The sequence below is a fragment of the Neofelis nebulosa genome, chromosome 8, assembly GCF_028018385.1.
Source record: "Neofelis nebulosa isolate mNeoNeb1 chromosome 8, mNeoNeb1.pri, whole genome shotgun sequence".
NCBI classification, from domain to species: Eukaryota; Metazoa; Chordata; class Mammalia; order Carnivora; family Felidae; genus Neofelis; species Neofelis nebulosa.
Window position 1 is genome coordinate 18,053,436 of NC_080789.1, and position 15,936 is coordinate 18,069,371.

The following is a 15,936-nucleotide window of genomic DNA, read 5'->3' on the forward strand; positions in this document are numbered from 1 at the left end:
TAACCAAATAAGCTTGTACATTAACCTAAAAGTGTTTTCTTTACAACTCTGGAGATACTGATTTTATGAGTATTTAAGAGAGAGATGGGCTTCAGTGACTAAGTCATAGGTGGAAGGACGTTCGTAACCTCAGTCTTCCCCCTCACTACCTCATTCTAACACAGATGCTTTAGTCCAGAGAGAATTTTGCGTGTTACCTTCCCAATGTCATATACTTGAGTATGATGATGTAAGCTATTTGTGTTTCTTTTCCTCCTACAGTGTAATATCTATGCAGTATTTTTTTTTTTCTTCCAAAACATGCCTTATTGCCTGTTTTCTAGATTGCCTTAGTGGGATGAAGGAATGCCAGTTACCTTTAATGATTCCGGCTGAACCTAGTTATGAGGGCCCAACTAAAAGGATTTCTGCAACAGTATCAATTAAGCATGACAAATGAAAAAAAATCATTTCTAACATACGCCAAGAATAAAACCTTGAGTACAAGATTTTTAAAAAATACGTATTTTCTCTTTAGCGTAAGTCATTTTATCAGTAGTCCAAAATAAGACCATATTTGTTGCTTTATATGATAAAATACATTTCTGAATCACTCACATGATACTGGGTAAGCTCTATACCAAAAGCTAGGCTATCTTAAATATGTATGTTTGGTTTCCCTGAATTAGACAATTTATGTTTAGGTGTATTGACTTTAAACTTGTATTAAGTCTTAGTGTGCTCATGAGTAAAAAATAGAACAATCCCAACTAATACTCAGTTTTAATTTATGGTTTCTTTTAGAGCTGGATGTACTCCTTTGCTCACTTCAGGTTTAGCTTCCTCTTGCTTGTTAGGCTCCAATCCTGATTTCTTGGCTCCTTGTGCCAAGTGCTTTTGTCTTCTGCCCTCCCCACCATGGCCTTAAACACATATGCTTCCCTCTGCCTAGAACATTCTTTCTCTTCCTGTGCCTGGCTAAGTCTCACCCTTCAGATTTTAGCTTAAACTCCATCAGGAAAGCCTTTAAAACTTGTTAAACCTTCGTATTACCACATAGAGAAAATGTCACCACCCCAAACCGAGTAGGTTTGTACACAGCCTATATGTTGGCTGCTACAGCCCCTTAGACATTTCTTTTAAGACAATGCTGCTTTTTATACCTGATTTTAAGGATTTTAAAACCAGAAGGCAGAATCTCTTCAAGTCATGGGCCACAGATGACATTGGGATGGGTCCATTTCTCTGGCTGCTGGCTATCACCTTTCAAGATGTAGGCTTGCCTAACAACACAGTTCCAGCTTTCCCTGACCGGCTCCAGAGTCCGTTTCCTTTGGCACAGCACGGTAGATGGATACCTGTGCAAAGCAACGTATTGTAAAAACTCCTTGGCCAAGGTTCATGCCAGCAAGCGTGCCAAATGACGGCTGTAAACTACGTGCTGGCTCTGTAGAAACCTAATGGCCATCAGGGGTGGAAATGACAAGTTGACAGCTAACTCCTCCATCTTTCACAACAATACAGAAGATGACAATATTGTGACAGGGCAGAGTGCACACTATTGGCTCTTGGCAGGTATAATTTAGGTCTTCCTTGAGTGTCCTCTAAGAGCAAACAGTAAGTCTTTGGCACCTATTTTCCAGGGCTCAATTTCAGAGTATATCTGAATGAAAGATACTTCAAAACTTTAAGCACCAGGTACTTGGTTGAAAACACATTGCGGGGCACCTGGGTGGCTCAGTCATTTAAGTGTCCGACTTTGGCCCAAGTCATGATGATCTCCTGGTTCACGAGTTTGAGCCCTGTGTCGGGCTCTGTGCTGACAGCTCAGAGCCTGGAGCCTGCTTTGATACTGTGTCTCCCTCTCTTCCCCACCCCTAATGGTACTGTCTCTCTCTCTCTCAAAAATAAATTTTAAAAAACATTTTAAAAATTAAAAAACAAAACACATCACTAGGCAAAGACAAGTCATAACGGATGGTGCCTTACAGCCAGGGCAGGTATGCCAAGGGGGCCTATTCTCGCATACATAATGCCCAATATTCGGTCTGCAAGAGACCAAGACCAAATCCTTATCTCAGACCAAAGCAATCTCTAATCAAAGAACAGAAAGAAATATTTGAGCTAACAGCCATTTAAGAAAATGGCGGAGTCATTCCTCACTTTGGAGGAAAAGTAGAACTTTAAAAAAATGGGTTCTTTGTGTACATTCCCAACCTTGCAAGTAGCAGTACCCATACCACAGGAGTATTACCCTGCAGGACAGTGTGAAGGAGAGAACTAAGCAACCTATAGTTTTTTATGGAGCACAAACTGCTGTGTGAGCAGGAATACTCACATCAAGGGCAGAGGGAAACAAATTCTAGTTTAGACTTCATTTCTTGAGAGTAAGGCAGTCTAGATACCCTCAATGACTCCTGGTTCAAAAAAACCAAATGCCGGGGGTGCCTGAGTAGCTCATTCGGTTAAGCATCCTATTCTTGATTTCAGCTTAGGTCATGAACCCAGGGTTGTAGGATCGAGCCCCATATTGGGCTCTGCGTTGAGCATGGAGCCTGCTTTCTCTCCCTCTCTCCCTCTGCTCTTCTCCCCAACTCATGCGCGTGCTCTCTCTCTCTCTCTCTCACTAAAAACAAAACGAGTGCAAATGCTGAATAAGACAAAGTAATATTAGATAATATATTTAAAATATATCACTGCATTGACATGAAAGTAGGCAAAACTCCACAAAAATGAAGTGAAAACAGGAAAGGTGTGAGGTAAGCCAGCACCAAAGCCTGCTTTTGCCCCAAGAGTTCTGTTGAACTCTGGAGACCATGAACTGATGGGAGTGGAGGGGGACTGGACATAAAGCCTAAGGCTCACCTAGGCTGGAGTCTGGTAGGACCGCCACAGAGAAATGGGCAGCAAGGAACCTTGCCTGTTGCGATTTTGGTGCGGGTGGCAGGGGATAAATAACGACTACAACCTCAAATTCGTAATTACAGACCAGCACTCAAGGTCTGTGATCTGAAATCACAGAACCATCAAGCTGGTAATATAAAGTGCTCTCAGAGATGCCTGGGTGGCTCAGTTGGTTAAACATCCCACTTCTGATTTTGGCTCAGGTCACAATCTCAGTTTGTGAGATCAAGCCCTGCATCGGGCTCTGCACCCACAACATAGAGCCTGCTTGGGATTTTCTCTCCCTCTCTCTCTGCCCATCCCCAGCTCTGTCTCTCCCTCTCAAAATAAATGAATATTTAAAATGCTCTCAGGTTCGTAGTCTCTGGGTATCTGGTGGAGCAAACATACTCCCTTAAAGGTCTCAATTTTAGTCCATACTTCAAATAACCCCTATTTTCTTTTTTTTTTTTTATTTTTTTTAATTTTTTTTTCCAACGTTTTTTATTTATTTTTGGGACAGAGAGAGACAGAGCATGAACGGGGGAGGGGCAGAGAGAGAGGGAGACACAGAGTCGGAAACAGGCTCCAGGCTCCGAGCCGTCAGCCCAGAGCCTGACGCGGGGCTCGAACTCACGGGCCGCGAGATCGTGACCTGGCTGAAGTCGGACGCTTAACCGACTGCGCCACCCAGGCGCCCCTTAACCCCTATTTTCTAACAAAAGTAAGTTGAAAGGAAAATGGTACCATAAGTGAAAAAAACAAGAAAACAAAAACACAGCTTATACAACAAAATCACTCACGAAGACTCTTAATATTGGTACCAACACATGGAAATTGATATGTAAAGGAATAGAAGCATAGAAAATATGAGTAAGGAGCAAAAGAATACACAGAACAAATAAAATTTATAAGCCAAACAGAGTTCATAAGAAAAAAATAATAATTGAAAACTAAAAAAAACCAAAAAAACAGGAGGGGAGAAAAGAATAAGAAAATGAAAGATGAAAGACAAAGCAAAAAGTGGGGAGTGGACAATTAAAAGATATATTTATGATGAGGACCTAGAAATAAACCCAACTTATATCTGTAATCACTATGGATATAAATGTACTTAAGTATCCAGTTAAAAGGGCAAATTTTCTTTGGCCTTATCTTTGTATTGTGTCTCTTGCAAACTCAAAATATAAGGTCAAAGAAAGATCGATGATATTCAGATAAAAACTAACCAAAATATTGCTACAGCAACAACAACAACGATGACAGAAGGCAATGAGCATTAATAGAGATAACAGTCACTACATAATTATAACAGGTTTAAATCACCAAGGAAGATCCAAAAATTCTAAATTAATATGCATTTAATAATAAAGCCAAAAGAAAAAGCAAACAGAACTTCATGAGAAATTGAGAAATCTAGTTATAATGAGATCTTGAGACTCTTCTATAAATAAATCAAGTATCAAGTAAATCAGTAAAGAGAAGATTTGTACAGCATGACTGACAAGTTTGATTTAATAGACACCATACTCAACAAGTGGGGAATGCACACTCTTTTCAAGTATACATGGAGCATATATGAAAATTGATCACATAAATCATAAAGCTAGTCTCAAATTTCAGAAAATTAAAATATTGTAGCTCATATTCGCCATTAAAATATTAGAAATAAAGATTAAGACAACCATAATGCACTTTTAGCATTTAGAAATCTACTTTTAAAATAACAATGGATTAAATATTCAAACCTCTGGATTAATCAAATGAGAAGGCACAAAATAAACTCACAGGAATGAAAATGGGTCATAACTACAGATGCCGAGGAAACTAAAAACATAAATATGGATTACTTCATATCAAAAAACTTAATGAAATGGAGAAGTGTTAGAAAAATTTATTGAACTTAATGAAATTGACTCAATAATATAAAATCCTAATATTCCTATGATCTGTAAAGAAATGGAATCAATAGTTAAAAATCTTCTCTTAATGACCAAATGTTTTTTTTTAAAGTTTATTTATTTTTTGAGAGAGAGCACACACACAAGTGGGAGAAGGACAGAGAGAAAGGGGGACAGAGGATCCAAAACAGGCTCCATGCTGACAGTGGAGAGCATGATGTGGGGCTTGAACTCATGAACCATGAGATCATGACCCGAGCCTAAGTCAGACACTTAACTGACTGAGCCACCCAGGCGCCCAGACCAAATGGTTTTAAAGACTCATTCCAATCTTGAAGTCTTCCAGACAATTGAAAAACTCATTTCATGAGGCTAGTATACCTCAAAACTAGTCAATGATGGAGCATAAAAGAAGTACTATAAGCTAGTTTTACTCATGAATACAGAAGCAAAAATCCTAAACAAAATATTGGCAAACCGAGTCCAGCAATGTATTATAAAACACACACACCATGACCAAGTTGCTTTATCCTGGAATTAAAGGTTGGTTCAATAATAAAGTCAGCCACCATTACTTAATACATTAACATCAAAAAACATTCAATCATGTAAACAGATGAGAAAAAAGCATTCAATAAAATTCAACACCCATTCATAATAAAACTATTAGCAAAGCAGAAATAGAAGAGAATCTTCTTAATTGATAAAGGCCATTTACAGGGGAAAAAAATTACTGAAATGTTGAAAGCATTCCTTTTAAACTGGGATGTTTAAAACAAGGATGTTCACTATCAGTTCACTATCAGTTATTTTCAACATTGTACTACAGGTCATAGCCAGTGCAGAAACTAAAGAAGATGATTTTTTAAAGGCAGAAGCATCATAAAGGAAGAAAATTCTCACTACTTGCCGATAATGATTGTATTAAAAAAGTCAAGAGCATCTAAATACATTATTAGAATAAAAATTTAGCATGGCTGCTGGATCCAAAATCAACACATAGCACATGATCTATATTAGAAACAACCAGTTAGAATAGAAAAAATTTAAAAATTTACCATAGTATTAAAAATATATAAAAATTCATAGGAAGAAATCTAATATAATACATGAAGGCCTTTATGGAGAAAAATCATTAAAGTTTATTGAGAGATATTAAAAGAAGACCAAATAAATGGAACACAGTGTTTTTGGCTAGGAAGACTTATTGCTGAAAAGACATCAGTTTTCTCCAGGCTGATCAACAGATTCAATACAATTACAAAAGATAATACACAAACTGGGAGAAGATATATATACAACATGTTTAACTGACGAAGGACTGGTACCCAGAATTTATAAAGAAATCCTATGAATCAATGAAAAAAAGACACACCTAATACAAAAATGGGGAAAAGACATGAATAAGTACTTCACATAAGAGGAAACACATTCATATATTTAAAAAAAAACAAACCCTCAATTTCATTAGTAATCAGGGAAATGCAAATTAAACCCACAGTAAGACACCATATAATCACCACCCAATTGGCAAATATGAAAGATAGTCAAGACCAAGTGTTTGCTAAGATATGGAACAATGGCACTCAACCATTGCCAGGGGGGAACGTAAACTGGTACAAATGCTTTCAGAAACAGTTCGGCATGACCAAGCAAAACCTGCTTCTTAGAGCTGTGGTTCTCAAATTTTTGGTCTCAGAACCTCTTTGCATCCTTAAAAAATACTGAGGACCTCAAAAATCAGTTGTTTGTGTGGGTTATATTTATCAATATTTACCAAATTGAAAATTAAAAGAGGCATTTTCAAAACACAAAAATACACAAGTATACACTTGATTAGCTGTCAGAGTGATGATGTCATCATTTCTGGAAAAATACATAAACTCATGAAAAATGACAGTGAAAAGGACAAATAATGTTTTAGTAATTTTATGAAAATAATTTTGTCCTCACAGAGCCTCTGAAAGGGTCCCTGGACCATACTTTGAACACAACCTCCCTGGAGCAAATCTTGTACATGTGCGCCAGGGGAAAGGTACAAGAATTCATTCATTCCTCAAATATTTATTGAGCATCGCCATGTGCCCTCCATTGTCCTAGACATCGTGAGTGTCTCAACAGAGAAGATCAGACAAAACAGACAAAATCCCTGCCCGCATGGAGCTTCCATTGTAATTGGCAGAATGTTCCGGGCAGCACTGTTTGATAGCTCAAAATGGAAAACAATCCAAATCTCCATGAACAGAAGAACAGATAAGTAAAGTGTGGGAGAGCCACAAAATGGAATACGATACAGCGGTGAGAACAAATGAAATGCGGTTACATGCATAAACACGGATGGGAATTTCAAAACCAATGCCTGAAAAAAGTCACAGAAGGATATAATGCAGGAGGGAACCATTTACATGAAAGTTAAAAACCAGGTAAATCTAAACAGCATACTATTAGGGATACATACATAGATGGTAGAACCATAAATAAAAACATGGGAATTATTAACAAAAAAATCCAGAATAATGTTTACCTTATGCAGTGGGGGGGGGGGGGGGAGGAAAAATAGGGGCATTCTGGGTATCTGAGAATGTTCTAGTTCTTATGCTGAAGGTTGAATACATGTGTGATCATTTTATTTCACAAGAAATATTTTAAAAGAAAAAAGCTATAAGGTTATTTAATACATAATTTCATCAATAAAGAGAGGGAACATCTCGTATTTCAGCTACTGCTGTGCACTGCAAATCAGCTAATTGTTTTAACTGGTAGGGAAGAAGCACCTGATAATAGAAAAAGAGGGATGAGATGCGCTACTCCTCACGGAAGTTAACCAGTTTCCCAAGGTTCAGATCCAACGAGATGGGAGTATTACAGTCCTGCTCTGCCAGGATGAATCAGAGTCACCAACATGACACCGGTTAACCGGTTACTTTGTACACTGGGTGTAATCTCTTGTATAAAGCAGAAAATAGAGACAGGTGATGCAAATTCCAAAATAAATGGATGGAGACGCTGCCTCTTTACTGAATTCTGCTGACTTTCAATAGTACAAATTCCCTTTGGCACATTCTCCTAATAATGTATTTATGTATTAAGTAACCCCCCAAATACAGAAAGTGCATGGTAGTTATTGTTTCTCCACATTGGTCAATAACAGTGTCAGGCTGGTCACACAAATGTCATAACAATTTTGTAATCGTGACTTTGCCAAGGTCATTGCTGGCAGTGACACTGCACAGATTCAATAAGGGATAGTTAAGGTGCAATTTTTCCTGATTCAGGAAAATAGCCATAAATTTGTTACACAATTTCAAAACTTGAAAAAAAGAAAAAAAAAAAAAACATCTTGAAACATTCCATCCATCCCCTTTCCCCAAACGGCAAGCTAAAGTTATTATCTTGGGTGAGTTGCTTCAAGAGGTAGATCAGGCCTGGCAGCAAAAGGACTGCAACCCATTCCCAGAAAATGGGGAAGTCCAAAGTGTATTCTCCAGGCCCAATCTCGCCCCCACTGGGTCTAACACAGGGCCAACACATTGGAAAGTTCCAGATATCGCTGTAGCTATTTAAAAAATCCCAGGCAGCTACAAGACCTAAAATCTCACCTTTATTTAAAGTGGAAGGGACAACACCACCAGGGGGCGCTAAACTGCAAGTGGTGGCAGGATGACTGTAGAGGAGGGGTGGGGTGAGCTAAGGGTCCAGCTACTCTTCCATCTTGCACCCCCCAGGGCAGGATGACTTTTATATCAGAAAGTCGGACCTTCAGAACTCTGCCCACTCTCTTACACGCTATGCTGCCCTAAGTATCACACCCACACCTTTATTATGATGGGCGGTCATTAATATACTGGCAGCTTTTTCCTCCCTCTCCAGTAAGAAACAGAGAAATTAGGAGGGAACCTTTCTCAAGTTCTTAAGGAACTTCCACTCTGTCTCCCCAGATACAAGGAATGAGTGATCCTCTTGGTCACAGCTGGATATTTGTTGGACCATGATTAACTAGTGGATAGAGTTATTCCATGTTCAAAAACAAATACAAGTCCTACCTTTTCTTTTTAACCTGCAAATGCTCAGGCACAGGTTCTCCTGTGCCTTCCTCAGTTCTCCTCCTTTAGCTTTTTGTCCCTGGGTGGTAAGGAGACCAGGAAGGGGGAGGTGGGTAGGAAGGGGGCCATTTCCTTCTCTATAATAGCTTTCATAACTGATATAACACAAACTCATACTTTCTACATTTTTTTTTTTATCTTCAGGAGTAAACACCCTGACATCTCTAAATACTCTGCAAAGACTTTTTGTTGAACCAGCAAAATCAAAACAGGAAATAGAGAATCCTTCTGTTGTCTCTACTGCCTCATACCTGTGACTTCCTAACCTTCTCTCTATCTAAGGCCAAAGGCTTTATAACCTGTATTCTCAAGACTTTTGAATTTGAGACACTGGCATTACTAGTAGTCAGATTGCAAATATGATGGCCTTTAAGTATCAGGCCCTTGTTCAATTCAATTTATCCAAGGTACTAAATACACAAAAGAACCTCACACTCTGTTTCAGATGACCTTGCTGAAATGAACAATCTCACAAGTGGACATTTCTTGATTTTAGCTCCTCAGAGGATAGGAAAGAAGCAAATAGATACTAATAAGATACAGAAATCTATTCTGAACAAGGAGGCTGATATCCTTGGATCTTAAAGCCTTTTCTTTCTTCATTCAGTTTATAGAAATTTTTCTCCCCAGAATGTTGTATTTCATGTTTTTTTCAGGCATGATTAAAAAAAAAAAAAAAGGAAAGAAAAAAGAGTCTTCTTGAGTTACAGGAATAGTATGGAATCCCAACTCTAACTGGGAAACCTGGAAGGAAGTTGTGCCAATGTCATGTTGTTTTCTAGTGGTGTAAGAATCCTTTGTCCTATAAGCTTGGAGGTGACAATAGTGGCCTGACTTGATATGTATTAATGCTGGTGTTCCATGTCTTCCAGCAGTCCCAGTGCTTAATATCAAATAGGTAGGTTGTTTTTTCTAATGTTAGACAAGAGTCCATGGCTTTCCTATAAGGAAATAGTTTGGAAATATTTTTAGCTCATTTTCCATTTCATCCAATATTAAAAATCATAACCCAGCAATACCTACCAATCTCACTAAATGCTCAGATCTTTTTAGGTCAAAGACTTCTGCTTGAGACCTATACATACCTATGTTAAATCCCGTTTAGCCCAGTATATATGTGACATATTCTTTATTTATCCCAGAACTCTTAGGAACCGAAGTAAGAGCTAAAATCTGTTTCCCTATCAAAGCCTTCCTCCCACTCTGACCCCAATTTGAGAGAGGGGAGTGAGAATATGGAGAAATGTGAAGGTGACAATTTTCCTTAATCATGTTAACACTATTTAAGTACCAGTTAAATGGCTGATATGTGAGAAATAGAAAGACCCACTCTCTGCCTCAAAGACCTACCATCTGGCAGAGGGAGAGAACAATGCTAACAAGTAAGGACACAATGTTTTTTAGGCAGCTATGACAGAAGATTTGACAAAGGACAGTGGGGGCATAAGACAAAGGGGTCAAATCTACCTGGAAATGGAGCATGTCAGGAAATGCTTCATCTTGAAATCTTGAAAAAGGACGTGAGTCTTGAAAAAAACAAATGAAGGCAGGGGCGAGTAGAAAAGGGGCCTACAGACAGGAGGAGTTATGGGAAGGAAGAGCTAGCGGTAGCATAGAAACCAAGAAAATGTCCAAGTGTCCAGGGAATGGTTAAGTTACGAATGACAAGAGAAATCACTAGATTTGGGAAATGAGAAGTTATCCCTGACCTTTGCTAGAGCCGTTTTGATGGAGTAGCAGGACAGAAGTCTGGCTGCTGTGAATTAAATGGTGAAAAGCATAAAGACAAAAAATTAAAAGTGACTAGAGGACAAAAGAGATGACAACAGTTTAGATTTGTCTCCTGGAGCCAGGTGCCTTTTTACTTACTAGCTCAGCCACAGTAAGGGTTAGAGAGACAGGCTTTACATTTCTATGAGAAAATGACTCCCAAACACAATTCACTAACTTAAAAACAAGTTTTCGGATACAATCTATTCTTTATGAGACTGCCTATATTATTTTAAGTGAACGATATAAAATCAACATTTTACAGATTTACTCTGCCATCCATCACTATTTTTTCTCTCATATAGTTCAAAACAAATAACACCTGTAATTGGTTATAATAGAAAAGGTGCTTTATTTTACACATGATTGGTACATAATACATAAAACTGCCTAAAATCAGTCTTGGGAAATGTAACTGTCAGTTTATACCTTAAGCAGTCAAAGACCAAGTCTATTTTGCAACCTATTTCATTCATGGGCAGATTACTGCAATAACTTTCAACCTAATTATCTCTTCGTAGGCAATGTTACAAGTGATTTTGATGCTACAAGTGCTGCAATTTTTTAAAATAAAAATACCTTCAGTTATAATAGACCAGACCTCTAACCAGAACAAATCTTGGCTAGACTACAAGTCTTTGAAATAACAGGTCAACAGTTTCACCTGCTTAGAGATGATTATATTTATGTAATTGGGTTATAGAGCAAGGGGGCCTCATACATGCAACCAGATTGTTGTTGTTTTTTTAATGCAGATAACAGTGAGTTTATAATACCCTATTTCTAGTTAAACTGCCAAGACAGTTTACTAAGCTAAAACAAAGCCAATACAATATCTTAGAAAATATAATTCTAAGAGCATGCAACACCAAAATCTTTTTACTACATATGTGAACCAAAGTTGTAGAGCCTAGGTAGAGGACTATGGCACAAAGGCTTGTACATCTGAATTGCTTATTCAGCAAGGAGGAGTAAAGAGTCATTTAACTCAGTGTAAATCCTCATATGAAAGATACCTGCATGATCTAGCCCATTGCTACTCAAAGGGATCTTCGCTTAGAAAATGTGCAAATCATAGGAAGCTAAATGCACTTCTCTTGTTATTTACCCTAGTACATTCTATTCATGAACATGCAGCTTAAAGATCTGCTATTAACTATGAATGTCAAGCCACAGAGATCTCTCAATGGCATCTTTCAGTCACCAATAAATATGACCAGTGCTTAATGCACAAATGCCAAAAAACAAAACAAAACAAAACGATAACAGAATCTGGGCTAATTGTCAAAGTAAAAACATTTGTTATTTTCACAAATCCCTTGGTATATAGCAAGACTGCCTTTCTCTCTAGAAAATAAGCTGTATTTAGAACCACAGGTTCATAGCACAACAGAGGCATATAAGCAAAGTAAACTAAACCAAATACTAAATAGTTACAAATGTGCACACTCAAACAAATATTCTATTCTTTGCTTAAAGTCAACTTCGTCCTTGTCATTAAGGGAAGTGCTTCAAGATGCAAATTGTTAATTAATGCAGAGAATAAGGAGTTAAAAGCCAGACCTTTTTCTAATAAAGCAGATAAATCATTAAAATAATTGGACTTGAAACATATACTTACTATAACTTTTCATTCTTACTCTTTTTATAACTAAACACACATATATACACAAAAAACCCTAGCATTTAATATGTGCAAAACTGCTTACCATTTATTTTAACTTTGGTTAAGTATTTGTTTAGCCTATACCAGACATATTATGGAAGCTATACAAATGATTACAAACATAATAATGAGGTAAGTTAAAATTCTACTAGTGCAAAAAGCAAGCATATGCTAAAAGCAAAGCATATGAATTTAACAAATGCAGAATGAAGCTCTCACCAAGGGAGGTGCTGAGACAACAAACCAGAGAAGCTCCTTGTAAACATTGTTTGTAAAAATACACATTTAAAGATTTAGGATTCATACAGCCACAAAAAAGGTATTCTAATAACACCAGAGTAGTGCATTTATTTTACCTTTAGAGTTTGGAAATCACTCATTATGTGTCTAACAGCTTGCATATTTTCTTCAAGAGAAACTTAATTAGTGAGACACATTAATTACAAATACTGTAGTATAAAAATCCCAGTTCTTTACAAAAATTATATATTAAAATATTCTATACACTTTAAATTAGTAACTGGAACATACATATATATCAATCCTGGATAATTAAATCCATCGTGGCCGGGAGTATTATACGTGAAGCTCGAGGACACAGCTACTCAGTCCACCTGACCTGGCATAAGGTCGCATGGTAGAAATAGATAGGCCTGGGCCCCTGCAGTTATTACGGCTCTTAGTTTGAACCATCTTTTCTGCGGTTATATTGCTCTGTATATTCACTCCAGATTTGTATCGGCAGCAGAACCGGGAAATTCCTAAAAGGTTCAAAACAAGCTACCTGTGGCAGAGTATCCATAATGCCTATCTGCATCTTTAAGGTTGCAATGGGACCTGAGTAAGCTGTCTAATGCTTATTTTTCAGTTGTAAAAAAGTTTATACAATTTTGAGGTAAAAACAATGCAAAAATAAAACATTTAGAACATTTACAAAAATCTTACAAATGTTTAAAACACTATTTCAAAACTTGTGTCCTGTTAAGGTGCTTCTTTCTTTCTGCAATAAAGAGGACATGTACTTCAATTTTGAATTTTAAATTCCGCATGTTTTAGTTTCAGCAAAAGCAAAGTTAGAGCCATTGCTCTAAACACTTGCTAAAATGTTCACAGATATACTTTGCTTCTGATGAAAAGACAGCATTTTAGTGCTGAAAGAAACCTTATATGTAAATTCTTTTAACTCCCTCTTGTATTAATGAGGAAATCAAAGACCAGGTACATTAAGTGCTTTGGCCAAAAATATATTCCAATGTATCAGCCTGGTATGAATCAAGAAAACCCATTACTCTTTTTGTATTTTGCCATGATTCTTGGAAAATAAAGAAAATTCAAAACCAGAGTTTCTAAACTCGCCTCTTTCTTTTTTAATTTCTTAAGCTCTGTGCTAACTGTAGGTAAAGAAAAAAATGAATCAAATAGCGGCTCCTAATATTAGTATCACAGATATTATCCAGTAGAAGACAGTTGTTAGAGAATCACTGCTCATATAGAATAATAAAGTTATAGGGAGTACTCAAAAACAGGGCCTTTACAATGGAGAGAACATCTACTAAGTAAGACAGCACAGTGTACAACAGCCAGTTACTAGAATCATCTCAATACCTCTAGGATGACTGAGTTACATGGCCTTTAGAAAAGATATTGGGGTAATAAAGCCTTCTAGCTTTTATCTTAATTTTACTATTTTCCTTTATAAAAGAGCAGTTATATAACTGTAAGGACGAATCCATACACTAATTTTCAGAGAGTCTTTGCTTCTTTTCTATTTTTATTTGGATCTAAAATTGAGCAAATACATTTTAAGAACAACTTACAAACTCAAACTCATAAGTGCTAGAAATACAGTCAGAGAATACTCTTTTAAATGACAAATCTTCATAACCAGTTACTAATAAATAATCATCACAATAGCTTCAGTAAAAAAAACAAAACAAAACAAAACAAAAAAAACAACTCAATTTAAAGGTGCTTTTTTATTGTTACCTTGAAGCCATCGAACTTGCGTAGCTGGTCCATATCCCTTTTCATTCTTTGCTGATATCCTGAACACAATGGCAGGCCTGGACGTATAATCGATATGTGCATTTGCAAGTTGCCCAGCAGTTACTATACATGATGTCTTAAGACCACAATAAATCCTCATAAACACAAGTTGACTTGGATTATCTTGTATTTGTGCTGTGCGGATAGCCAGGTAGGCTGAATATTCCAAAATATTTCCAGAAGGTGAAGTTGGAGGTTCCCAGGAAAGGTGGATACCCTCAACATTCTTGAAGAGAGGAGAAAAAACAAAAACAAAAACAGGTAAAGGTTCTGAAATTTTCTCTAATATCACTTATAATGTTGAGTCTATCTTTAGAACACAAAATGTTTTTTGCTAAAGTAATTACATTAGATATTAGAACTTTTATTACCGATTTTTTAAAACTTACCTTAATTGGATTTACAATGTTTAATTCATTGCCCACTTTTCAATATCATAACTAGGCTTAAATGTCTGCCTATACCATCCCAAGAAAGGGATTTTTCTTACCTGAAAGCAGATCTTTTCTTCTCTAAAGAGGGGCAGGACCTTAGGATAAAATATAATTCAATTTCATGTGTTCTATTAAAATTCTCCAACACAAACTTTTTGGTTCCATACAACAAGAACAAAGTTAATATTAAGAAGCATACCAGATTTCTCTGACTTTCTATAATTTGGATGCTGTAATTCTGCTTGAAATTTGGTCCTTAAAATTATGAGTTATTAGCAAGCAATATTTTTTAAACTTTTAATCCACCCCACTTATTACTTAATTTTTCAAAAATTGAAATAGTGTTGACACACAATGTTACATTGGTTTTTAGATACCCCTTTTAGATACCTCTCATTTCATTGGTTACTAACAAGAATCTCTAAACTGATGGTTTTACTTCATGTATAAACTTTCAATAAATAAATCACCAAGACTTGACCGGACATCTCACCTTTGAAATTCTGACTGCAGAAGGAGCTCCAGGAAAACCGGGAATACAAGTTTTAAATTCACTGATTTTGCTGAAAGGGCCTATTCCACATCCATTGATGGCTGCTACCCTGAATCTGTATCCTGTGCCTGGAACAAGATCTTGTTTCTTAAGTAAACTGTAGTCAGGTACGTCCGCATTTCCTATCTAAAATGTAACATATACAAAAGTCAAAGAAAAAGTGCAATTAATTATTTTGTCATTAAACACGAAAACTTTTCAAAGAATGAATTATGTTTTAAGGTTCTAGTTCACATTTAATTTTTTCCCTCTGTCACACATGGAATAAACCCTCCAAATACAAAAGCAACTAAGCCTATAAATCAGTGATTCTTATCTGGAGGAAAAGTGACGTTTCCAGTTAAAAACCACTGATTATAAAAAGAAATTTAAGCATATTCTGCACATGAAGAATGTAAAGGTAGAAAAAAACTGACAACCACTATAAGCAAAGAAACAACCGTCCATATAAACTTAGAATAGAAATCTCAGAGGAATTCTTCTCAGTCTAACCAGGAACAATACCCTTTGGATACAGGCAAGCAAACTTGCCAGAAAAGAAGTGATCAGCATGTATTATGGAGCATTTTAAACATTAATATTCAGCAGATGCTGAACAAAT

General features: G+C 36.7%; 1 protein-coding gene across 5 annotated transcripts in view; it reads right to left on the minus strand.

Moving 5' to 3' along the window:
- Nucleotides 1–481: 481 nt before the first annotated feature.
- HCFC2 (host cell factor C2) overlaps nucleotides 482–15,936 on the minus strand; it is a 46,876-nt gene continuing 31,421 nt past the window's right edge. The window contains exons 14-17 of one of the 5 annotated variants that reach the window (XM_058741567.1): nucleotides 15,276–15,461; nucleotides 14,839–14,877; nucleotides 14,289–14,574; nucleotides 482–1,337 (exon numbers count right to left, since the gene is read on the minus strand). In XM_058741567.1, coding sequence (XP_058597550.1) covers nucleotides 1,246–1,337; nucleotides 14,289–14,574; nucleotides 14,839–14,877; nucleotides 15,276–15,461 — 603 coding nt within the window. In that variant the 3' untranslated portion in view covers nucleotides 482–1,245. Of the gene's footprint in view, nucleotides 1,338–5,881; nucleotides 13,303–14,055; nucleotides 14,575–14,838; nucleotides 14,878–15,275; nucleotides 15,462–15,936 lie in introns of those variants that run through there. The other 4 variants (XM_058741565.1, XM_058741568.1, XM_058741566.1 and 1 more) reach the window with 4 other exon arrangements.